The 12,168-nt window shown below is 35.1% G+C and overlaps 1 protein-coding gene across 2 annotated transcripts in view; it reads left to right on the forward strand.

The window, feature by feature from the left end:
• GHR (growth hormone receptor) overlaps nucleotides 1–12,168 on the forward strand; it is a 254,049-nt gene that overhangs the window by 234,649 nt on the left and 7,232 nt on the right. For both annotated transcript variants that reach the window (XM_081280996.1, XM_081280997.1), the window contains 3 exons: nucleotides 2,684–2,862; nucleotides 8,833–8,998; nucleotides 11,684–11,774. In XM_081280996.1, the coding sequence (XP_081137122.1) occupies nucleotides 2,684–2,862; nucleotides 8,833–8,998; nucleotides 11,684–11,774 (436 nt within the window). The remainder of the gene's footprint in view (nucleotides 1–2,683; nucleotides 2,863–8,832; nucleotides 8,999–11,683; nucleotides 11,775–12,168) is intronic.

The following is a 12,168-nucleotide window of genomic DNA, read 5'->3' on the forward strand; positions in this document are numbered from 1 at the left end:
GAGACTGGAGAAATGTGTTCAGATGCACACACTTAATATTTGATAGATGCAATGGTAATATTTCATAACCTGACTTTGAGAAGTTTGAGAAAATCATGAACAAGCAGAAAAGATAACCCAGTGGCATAGTCTGGAGAGACTATTTAGTATATGTCCTAACATCAGTGGTGTAGTTATTGAGTTGAAGGAAAATTGGGTAGTAAGAGAGGGTAGTTGTAAGAATACTGGGTTAGCTAAGACCACATTCCACTCCTGACCCTGCCAACTCACTTACCTGCCAATGCTCACGTCCAATGAGTTCCTGCTGTGTCACCACTGAGGTGGGTGTTGTGCCACGAAATGAGTAAGACATACTTGAGTGAGGGAGCCAAGTATGTTCACAAATAATTACAGTGCAGTGTGGCAGGTGTTGGATTTCAGGTGTGTGGAATGCAGAGCAATCAAGATGATGGCCAAAAGCATGAATGATTAGGCCTGAGGTTTGAGAAAGGGTAACAACAGAGATGGTCACATTTATTTCTTAAAGTGTGCATGAGAGTTGCCGCATATCACAGTGACTGGGTCTTTGAACAACAACTACATTCTAAAAATGGCAAAGAGCACAGAAAATTCAAGGAATCAGGAACAGTTGGGCAGGCCTATTAGTCATCTAAGTGGTCTTGTGTTCCTTACAAAGAAATTTGGGTTTTATCTTACTCCAAGAGGTATGTTTGCAGAACTTAAGCAGGGAAATGATCTTAGGATATTAATAATTAATACTCACAAAAGACTCACAATGTATCAGCCATAATAATTGTAGGAGATAAGTATTGTTATAATTCCCATTTTACAGATGATACAGCTGAGGCTCAGAGGAGCAAAGTGACTAGTTTAAGGTCAAATAGCTCATAGGTAGATCTGGCATTTGAATCTGGGGAGCAACAGACCAAAGTCCATGCTCTTAATCTTGAGGTTATCTAGTATAACCTAAAATGTTTATTAAAATCTTAGAAGAAATAACCTTTCTTTGTGTGAATGGTAGATCAGAGTAGGATAGATTAGAAGTGAAGACATTAGACTGTGAAATCAAGGCAAAAGACAAAGGCAAAGTTACAGTAGCACAAAAGTAACAGAGAGGAGCTGAGAGTGCCCGAGAAAGCAAAGAACCCCCGAAACCTTAGTGCATCATGAGAGAGATGTCAATCAAACAAGCTGCAGTCGCTTTGATGTCATACATATGCATTCTACTATTTCACAGGACTGGTCCGTAGATTTAGAAGATATTTATATATCTCAGAGGAGTTCTCAAGTATAGTGAATAGGTGTGTTTATAGAGGTAAGGGGGAGTTTATTACTATACTTGGGAGAGTGATACTGAGCCTTTTCCAAAAGGACACTGTCCCATATTCTCTATTTAAAGTAGAAATGGAAATTTCTAAGATGCATCATGAGTAATAAGTTTTAGAAAATGTTCAGTAAAAACATTTTTATATGTTGGTCATGGAAAGGATTAAGCTTTGGTTATAGGGATTCCTCAACCAATCTGGAAAGGTGAGGCCATTATATGGCCATATATAGTTTGAACATCTTCAGATTTTATTTGCAAAATTGTCATGTGTATCTGACTACTGTTTAAGAATAGGAAAAGATTTTCTCCATTAAAAAAAAGTGTTGTCTGTTCCACCATGGTCAACAAGATGTTCTTATGCTGTAAATTCTGTTTCTAGTCTGAATCAGTACAAGAACTTCCCATTTTGGGCCCCAGATTTGTAACCCATAAGAGCTCTTCATAGCCCATAACCTGTAGGTGACCATCTACATATGTTAGAATGTAAATTTTACTCAGTATCTGCAACAGATTTCAAAAGTCTCAATAATCTTAGCAATGATCTACTTGGGATTATTTAGAATATAAATTTAGATATAGCTCCTAGCTTTGGAATCTATCATTTTCTTCATCAACCTTTGGGAAACTGTGGTCTTTGTGGTCCTAAAAATAAGAATGCAACAGATTTATCTAAGAATGTAGAGTTGATCCTTATAAAGGGAGCACAGTACTATTTCAGATTGTTCACATGTCAGTTAAGCAAAAAGCAGAAAACTCTGGGTCACCAACAGTCCAAGAGAGCAGTGTAATGCCTTTCTTGTGTCTAAAGAAAGTGCATGGCTGGGAAGACAGCAGAACTCAGGAGTGTCTGCAAAATTTTCCAAAGGATTGCATTGGTAGCAATCAAGAGATGAGTAACACAAAGGTCTTATCCTCTGGTCATTCAGAGTTTAGAAGAAAAAAGAATTCCTCTACCCCAGTACCAATACAGCCCATGTTTAAATACTGAGGTCTTTCTGATTCTCTGTTCCTTCAGGTTTGAGTTAAAATAAATTTCCTTGCCAAAATCCTATTTATGCTCTCAGAGATAAAAGAAATAAAATGTGACAGATCTTCAATAAAATCTTATAGATCAGATTTTAGACTTAAAATGAACTTTTGGAGGATCTTCTTAAAAATCAAATAAAAATTTTTAAAAATAGATTATCCTTAAATAAAAAAAATGGTACTCTCTTATAAGATGGGAGTTATAATAATAGAAATATTGGAAGAATTAAAAGTATAAAATATATGAAGTAATTTGTCTCTTCAGAGGAAAATCCTCCATTAATATCAAATTGTATCTCCTGAGTACTAATTCTCTATTGAATTGCACAGTGCAACCTGATCCACCCATTGGCCTCAACTGGACTTTACTGAACATCAGTTTAACTGGGATTCATGCTGATATCCAAGTAAGATGGGAACCACCACCCAATGCAGATGTTCAGAAGGGATGGATAGTTCTGGAATACGAACTTCAATACAAAGAAGTAAATGAAACTCAGTGGAAGACGGTAAGATTTTACTCCCTCTTACACTTTGACTTTTCTTCTTGCTGTTATAACAATCCATCTCTCATTTACAATTAGACTTCCTTTTGACCTACTCCATATACCCATGCTATGTGCCCCATAATTCCTTACTGGAGAAAAATTGATCCGTTCTGTAAAATATCATCATGGAATTTTCCTAGTTGCCTTGGTGTTCAGTGTAATAGTACAGCAAAATAGCAAACTCTAACCACTCAGCTGTCTTTGGAGATGTGACTAACCATGAGAAAGATTATGATCAAGGTCAACAGAGGGCTATGGCCAAATACTTCCCATGATTCAAATTGCTGCTACACATAAGACCCTATTTAAATAAATTCTTAAGTGTCTCCAGAAGAGAAGCAGAGGAAGGAATTTGTTCCTTAGAGGTGTCAGAAAGGTGTTTTATTCCATATCTCAGAGGAGAATCAAGCTAAGAGGTTCTTACATGGGCTAGTGGAGAGCAGGTTAGCCTCAGAGCCCTTACTTCTTTTGCCAAGTCTATGAGAACCCACATGGCACACAACAAGAAGAAAAATAGGATTATCATGCTGCTCCCAATATAACAAATTCTAAATCAGTCTAACCACAGGTTCGGCCAAGTCAAGCAGTTTCTGGCCAGACTTCAGGTTGTACCCAGCAGCCTGGCAGAGCTCATCCTGTGCATTCAGTGAACCACAGAAAAAGGAGCCTTTACTTTATCAGTAAAGGAAAGTTAGGTTTGAGCAGCTTACAAAGTTGAAACCGTTACAAAACTGGGCTTTGAGGTTCTGTTTTCTGAATCATTTTAATTTGGATATCTGATCTATAACTTGGTGCAAAAAAAGAAAAAAGAAAAACCTGGTTGGATGCTAACTCAAACAAGACTTTCCAAATTCAAGTTATAATTATTTATTGAGCAACAAGGTATAAAAATAAATAATTTGCACACAGCACTGTGCTAGGTGCCTGGAGCAACAGTTCTCAAAATGTGAACTATGGACCTCTAAGGGCCCCCAGATGCTCTCAGGGAGTCCACAGGTATTCTATTTTTACAATATACTAAGATATCCTCTACTTTTCACTATTTGACTCATGGTACAGAAACAATGGTGGGAAAACTACTGGCACCTGAGCAGGAGTCAAGGCCCAGTACCAGACTTTCCAAAAGTCACTCTGTTCCTCCCCACCATGAGCTCACCGGAAAGGGGAGGAAAAACAGTTTCACATAAGATTGTGCTTGAAATCCCAACATTTGAGTGTATAGCTTTTTAACACTCTATGTGGCACATGTAAAGGACACATGACACACTTCTGTGCATTCCAAGGCACTAGTGAGGTGGAGTGCAAAAGCAGTCCAGCAACTTGAGTTGTCAGCTGAGAGAGCTACTTGTTTGCCTGGAACACCAGTTTTACTTGAAGAACAACTGGTCGATGATTCATCATATCTGCATTGTCAGTCATTTCTTAAGAAAAAAAAAAAGAAGGAAAAAACTGTCACTTCAAGAAAAAAAAACAAACTGAGCATTGGTACCAATGACAAAATCTGAACTTTCACGAGAAAATCAAAATTTGGGAAAACTTCTATCTGCAGCCATGAGCTTGGTAACTTTCCAATGTATGAAGATTTTCCCAGTAATATCCATGGTGATATTACCAATGTGATGTCTTCATGTTATATTGTAGAATGTGTGAAATTTTAAAAAATTTGCATAACTCAGTGTTTTCCAAATGACTAATACTAGAGGGAATGGTGATTTTTGTTTAATAAAAATTGTATAGATCATCACGTACATTATGTTTTGAAATTTGTGTACATGGTATAATGACTCAATTGAGCTAATTAATATATGCATTATCTCATATCATTTTTTGAACTGAAGACACTTAAATTCTTCTCTCTTAGTAACTTTCAAAATGTAACACATAGCTTTTAAATAGAGTATCTCTGTTGTACAATTAATCTCTTAAACACATTCCTCCTAACTGAAATTTTATATCATTTTACCAGTATCAACCAAGTCTCCAAACTCCAGTCCTCCAGACCCTGGTAACTGTCATTCTACTCCTTACTTATGAGTTCACCTTTCTTGATTCCACATAAAAGATCATGTGACATTTGTCCTTTCATACCTGGCTTATTTCACTTAATGTATTCTAGGTTCATTTGTGTTGTAGCAAATGATAGAATTTCTTTTTTTTTTTAAGGCTGATACTATTCCATTCTGTATATACCTCATTTCTCTATTTTATTTTTTATCTCTATTTTGACTATTGTGAATAATGTTACCATTAACATGAAAGTGAAAACATACCTTGACATATTGACTTCATTTTCTTTGGCTATAAACTCAAGAATGGAATTGCTAAATGAAGTGCTAATTTTATTTTTAATTTTCTGATGAAATGCTACATATTTTTAAAATGCTTTTTCTATATCTATTGAAATGATCATATTGCTTTGATTCTGCTAATGTGGTATAAAACATGTATAAATTTTTTTCAGGTCAAACCATTCTTGCTGGGATAAGTCCTTTAATCATGATGAATGATCCTTTTAATGTATATTGAATTGGGTTTGATAGTATTTTGTTTGCAGAGGTGTTGCATCTATGTTCATCAGGGATACTGTCCAATAATTTTCTTTTTCTGTAGTATCATTGTCTAGCTTGGTATCAGGGTAATCCTGACCTCATAAAATGGGTTTAAAAGTATAAGCATATACATTTTCAATTTTTGGAAGAGTTTGAGAAGGGTTGGTATTGGTTCTTCTGTAAATGTTTAGTAGCATTTACCCATGAAGCCTCAAGGTCCTAACTTTTCTTCGGTGGAAAACATATTACTGACTCACTCTCCTCGCATAGTTTTCTTTTCAGATTTTCTATTTCTGCATAATTCAGTCTTGGTATGTTACATGTATCCAGGAATTTACCCTTTTCTTCTAGAGTATTCAATTTGTGGAAAATAATTTCATAGCAGTCTCTTTAGATCTTTGAATTTCTTTGGTATCAATTATAATGTCTCTTACTTCTGATTTCATTTATCTAAATCTTATTTTTTTTCTTAGTCTAGTTAAAAGTTTGTAGAATTTGTTTGGCCTTTCAAAAATACCATTCTTGTTTTGTTGATGTTTTCCATTGTTTTTCGGTGGTCTCTATTTCGTTTATTTATTTCCCAATACTTATCATTGTCTTCCTTCTGCTAACTTTGGGATTAGTTTGTTCTTTTTCTAGTTCTTAAGGGTATAACATTAGGTGTTTGTTTAAGATATTCGAAAGATAATGAATTTTTTTCAGGAAGTTGCAGTGTAGTGTAGAAACATATGTGTAACTGATTTTAGCAGTGAAATATACTTCTTTTTTTGTAACAGAAGTGTATTATCTGTCAGATGAGGGTGCCAAGAAAGACTTAGAACATCAGCAATCCGCAATACTCCCACAGAGGATTGGTGCCCCCACACAGTCCAGTGGCACGTACTGAAGGAGCCATATGAGAAAATTTGAGTTTGGTGTTGCTGGTGTAGAATGCTGAAGGAAGATAGAGAAGGGGGTCACAAGTCAAATTACTGAGGGCCCCTTTTTAGTTCTGTTGTTAGAGAAATCTATAAATAGTTTTGGTATTGATAACAGAAAAATTAGGGCTCCAAGAATGAAAACATAAACTTTTAAAAATATTTTAAGAGGGCTGGGGTTGTGTCTCAGTGGTAAAGTGCTTGCCTAGCATGTGTGAGGCACTGGGTTCGATCCTGAGCACCACATTAAATAAATAAATAAATAAACAAATAAATAAAATAAGGGTATTGTGTCCATCTAAAACTAAAAAATATATTTAAAAAAATTTAGGTCTTTCTGCACTTTTTAAATTTATATATGACAGCAGAATATATTACAATTCTTATTACATATATAGAGCTCAACTTTTTGTATCTCTGGTTGTATACACAGTATATTTACACCAATTTGTGTCTTCATACATGTACTTTGGATAATAATATCCATCACATTCCACCATCATTAATAACCCCATGCCCCCTCCGGTCCTCTCCAACCTCTCTGCCTTATCTAGAGTTTATCTATTCCTCCCATGCTCCCACTCCCTATCCCACTATGAATCAGCCTCCTTATATCAATGAAAATATTTGGCATTTGGTTTTTTAAGATTGGCTAACTTCACTTAGCATTATCTTCTCTAACTCCATCTATTTACCTGCAAATGCCATGATTTTATTCTCTTTTATTGCTGAGTAATATTCCATTGGGTTTATATGCCACATTTTTTAAATCCATTCACCTATTGAAGGGCATCTAGGTTGGTTCTGGTTTAGCTATTGTGAATTGTGCTTCTATAAACATTGATGTGGCTGTGTCCCTGTAGTATGTTGATTTTAAGTCCTTTGGGGATAGACCAAGGAGGGGGATAGCTGGGTCAAATGGTGATTCTATTCCCAGTTTTCCAAGAAATCTCCATACTTCTTTTTATATTGGCTGTACCAGTTTGCAGTCCTGCCAGCCGTGTATGATGTACCTTTCCCCCCACATCCTTGCCAACACTTATTGTTGTTTGTATGCTTAATAGCTACCATTCTGACTGGAGTCCAGATGAAATCTTAGAGTGGTTTTAATTTGCATTTCTCTAATTGCTAGTGATGATGAACATTTTTTGATGTATTTGTTGATTTCTTGTACATCAACTTCTGAGAAGTGTCTCTTCAGGTCCTTGGCCACATTAAATAAATAAATAAATAAATAAATAAAGATGTTGTGTCCATCTAAAACTAAAAAATATATTTTAAAAAATATTTGAAGAAAGAAACTAAGTAAGTTCAATATTCAGAATCCTGCTTCAAAGAATGTATTTAGGCAAAGAATGTAAATATTGCATATATTCAGAGGCTCCTGTAAAAGATACAAACGAACCATATCATGAAGAAGAAGTGTTTTGTGAGTAGAAACCAACCTGGGTGAAAGAAAAATTTGTTTCAGATGCTAAAGGCCTGGCTTCTGACTTAATGAAACCAATTATGAGGATTTCATTTAGGTAAAAATCCATGCTGTTGAAAAAGTGAGTGTTCCAAGTTTACTATAAACAAGAACAAGGTGTTCTACCCCCAAATACATGAAAAGCACATTGAGTACTGGCTCTGAGTATTTGGCTTGGAGGAAAATGTCATTGCTATTGGGTTTACCTCTTTGATAGCAATATGTCTTAAAAGTCTAGCAATCTCACTCTACCCTTCCCTGGGGAAGTGAAGGGATGTCCTGACTAAGGGTTGTGAGACATGCTAATTGCTAAAGAACTCCCATGACTTTTTTTTTTTGAAGATTTCGAATAGCAAACTATTTTGAGGTATGTTTTTAAGCCTCTGGAACAAGTAGATTAAAGTGTTTAGTAGCTTCTAACACAATTATTTGAAAGTTAAACAAAGACAACTATGATATTTCCAGGACGCTTTCCAATTCTACAATAACGAATAAATTTCTACCCAGAATTTCCAAAGAACACAGATGATTTGTTATGGCTATCGTTTGTTTTGGCGTGGAAATGTGTTTGTTTTTTTCTGTTCTAATGTCTTCCTCCATACAAAACTGAAATTTCCTAGATAAGTACACAATATTTCTGTAATCTTGTAAATCTTCTTTATAGTTCCTCCATTCCCCATAAGAATCTCTTTGCTTTAATCTTAGAATATCTGACAGCCTAATGTAAAGATATAACTGCATCTCTTTAAGCAAATCCATCACATCTGTGGGTTTAAACCAAAATAAATTTAAGGACTATTAACCTTTAAACAAGAATTATTTTTTACATAATTTGTTTCAATCTTCTTTTCGGTAGCAAACTCCCTCTGGACACTTTAAAATATTACTGACTTTATAGAAATCCATTTTTAATACAAGTGGGAGAACACCCAAAGTATATACTACATTGAGTTGTTGACTCTCTAGCCAATAAGCTTTATATATTTTGTCTTGAAAGATGGACCCAATATTGTCAACATCAGTTCCTGTATACTCGTTGAGACTGGATAAAGAATATGAAGTGCGTGTGAGATCCAGACAACGAAATTCAGAGAAATATGGCGAGTTCAGTGAGGTGCTATTTGTAACACTTCCTCAAATGAGCCCATACGCATGTGAAGAAGGTAAAAAAAAAAAATTAAAATAGCAGTCAAAATGTCTTTTTGCAATAATAGCAATTGATATGTGCCTGTTAGCAAGTTGTATGCACTAACACTAAATATCAGGGTGAGACCTTGAGCTCACTATCTATGACAGGTATTATGTGTTGTAAAAGCAGAAAGATTTAGTTTTCAAATTAGTTCACTCAGGAAAGGTCCTGGGGCAGGTGGACATTTAGAAAGGAGAATACAGTGGTTTTCTCTGGATAGTGAAATTTCAGACATTTTTTTTTCCTTTACATCATTTCTGTATTTCTAAAATTTTCTACAATGAGTTTGTTTTTAATATGTAATCAAAAAAATATTTTACTAATGCAGGGGGCAGGAAGTCATCCCAGTCTATATGTATGAATGAATTTATGACATCTAAGAGAAAGCCTTCTATTGCAGGTGCTCACTGGCTTTAGAGAAACCTTAATCTAGAGGAAAGCTGAGAAGTGGTGTATTAAGCCCAGTACGGTGGTGCACGCCTATAATCCTAGTGGCTTGGGTGGCTGAGGCAGGAGGATCACGAGTTCAAAGCCAGCCTCAGCAAAGGCAAGGCACTAAACGACTCAGTGATACCTTGTTCCTAAATAAAATACAAAATAGGATTAGGGATGTGGCTCAGTGGCTGAGTACCCCTGAGTTCAATCCCCATTGTTCCCCCTGCAAAAAAAAGAAGTGTTGTGTTATTTGGCTCAGAGGAGACACGAAACATTTGAAGATCTTATATAGAAGAACCATAAAGATAGTTAAAGTTACCTTTATCTAAAGAAATAGGGAAGGCTGGTGAATAGTGAGCAGTAAGTGTATAGTATTGTCACTCTCAAATGGGAATTAGCTATAGCCCTTCCACACTGAAACAGAAGATTTATAGGGACTTAAGAGGAATTGAAGTCTGTTAATGAAATAAGCTACAGAGAAACTAAGTTTATATTTTTGCATTAACTGAATAGGTATAATAATCTCACTAAACAGGACTAATGAAAACTTTTATAGCATCATTTTTTTTTCTGGTTAACTGGTTACTTGTTTTTAAACAATATGAGATAAAATGCAACTCTGATTTAAAATGCAACTGTGATATAAGCACTTTTTAAGCTTAATATGGTGGCATTTAATTCACTTAGCATAGGTTTTTTCAAAAGCTTCACTTTTCCTTCCATATTTAAAAAAAATGAATCTCTGGTTCTAATGCTTCTAAATATGTTATTGATAAAAAATGACAGATATTACAAGTTCTAAAATGGTGTTCGCTTTCCTACTAATTCTTAAAAAACATTTACAATACCTGTCTAGGAGATTTTAATAACTTATTAAATAAGAAAAGCATATTAAAGTATAAAGGCCGATATTTAGAAAAGCAACATTAAGGTAAATTCCACTTGCCTTTTATTAGGGTGTTTAGCCTCTGCCACTGTAGTGAGAATATTGGCAGCCAACTTTAAGGTTACTGAGAGAGGCACTTAGTCCTAAGGAATGAAATAGATGCTCCCAAGTTTCATTCAAAATATACTAAACTCTGAAAACAGGAACCTCAGTGGGAGACACACACACACACACACACACACACACACACACACACACACACACTTTTTTTACAGCTGTAAACCATAACTTTCACATGTCTAAGAAATTTCTGTCATGATTCATTAATAAAAACTCTGCCCTGATATTTTTGATATATCCTCAATCTGGAAGCTAAAAACTATCATCACATTTATTTAAATAAATGAATGAATGAATGAATGAATGAATAAAGTGATAATCATTTACTTAAGCTTAACAAACAACAAGGTTTTTCCCCTAGCACCAAAGCCTTTATTGACAATCTTTTTTTTTTTTAATTTGTCCTAATTAGTTATACATGGCAGTAGAATGCATTTCGATTCATTGTACACAAATGGAGCACAACTTTTCTTTTCTCTGGTTGTACACGATGTAGAGTTGTACCCTATATACAGTCATACATGTACCTAGGGTAATGATGTTCATCTCATTCTAACATCTTTCCTGCCCCTGTGCCCCCTCCTCTTTCTTCCCTCCCCTTTGCTCAATCAAAGTTCCTCCATTCTTCCCACACCCACCCCAATATGGATCAGCATCCACTTATCAGAGAGAACATTCAGCCTTTGGTTTTTTTGGGTTTGACTTACTTCACTTAGCATAATATTCTCCAACTCCATCCATTTATCTGCAAATGCCATAATTTTATTCTCTTGTAATGCTGAGAGATATTCCATTTTGTATATGTACCACAGTTTCTTTATCCATTCATCTACTGAAGGGCATCTAGGTTGGTTCTACAGTTTAGCTATTATGAATTAAGATGCTATGAACATTAATGTGGCTGTTATTGACACTCTTTGGACACATAAGATGCTTAAAGCAGTTTGGTTTACTCTTAAATCATGCATTATGTTTGAACTGCATGCTTTTTATTTTGAAGATTTTTTTTAAAGTGAAAGGATTTGAATAGTGGACAGAGGTGTTCTTAGAACAGGAAAAAATCCTAATTTATCTCACTCTGCTTCTGTAGTTGTCAAGTAAGATGATTGACTTCACTAGAAAAATTCAAATTAGCAAATATTTTATATAAGAAAGTGAAATGTAAACTTGCTTCAACTATTCATACATGTGTGAGTAAAATATTCCCATGTGTTTCAGATTTCCGGTTTCCATGGTTTTTAATTATTATCTTTGGAATATTTGGGCTAACAGTGATGCTATTTGTAGTCATATTTTCTAAACAGCAAAGGTAGGTGTGATACAATATTCTCTGGTATGTTTTTGCAAGTTGTTTAGATTTTCCATGCATTTCTGTGTTTTATTTGATATTTTCTCTTGCATGAGTATAAATTTTATTTAACACAGTATACCTTTATGTCCAGTTATATATTTACTATTTCTAAAAACTCAATTTGTTGGGTTCATCTTTGAGAAAATACAGGTTTAGACTCTATCTATGAAGTTGTGTAGGACATTAAGAGCTTAGACTAAAGATACCACACATCATGTAATAGGTACCTCTTCCCCTCAGTGCTTAAAGGGTTGACCCATTCACTCCAGGACTCCAGAGCATCATCACGGAGCCTTTGGCTGAGGCTGACACAGTCCTCAGTATAGGCAAACTGAAATGGCAAACTAAAGCC

The sequence above is a fragment of the Spermophilus citellus genome (genome assembly GCF_964194105.1).
Source record: "Spermophilus citellus genome assembly, chromosome: 1".
NCBI classification, from domain to species: domain Eukaryota; kingdom Metazoa; phylum Chordata; class Mammalia; order Rodentia; family Sciuridae; genus Spermophilus; species Spermophilus citellus.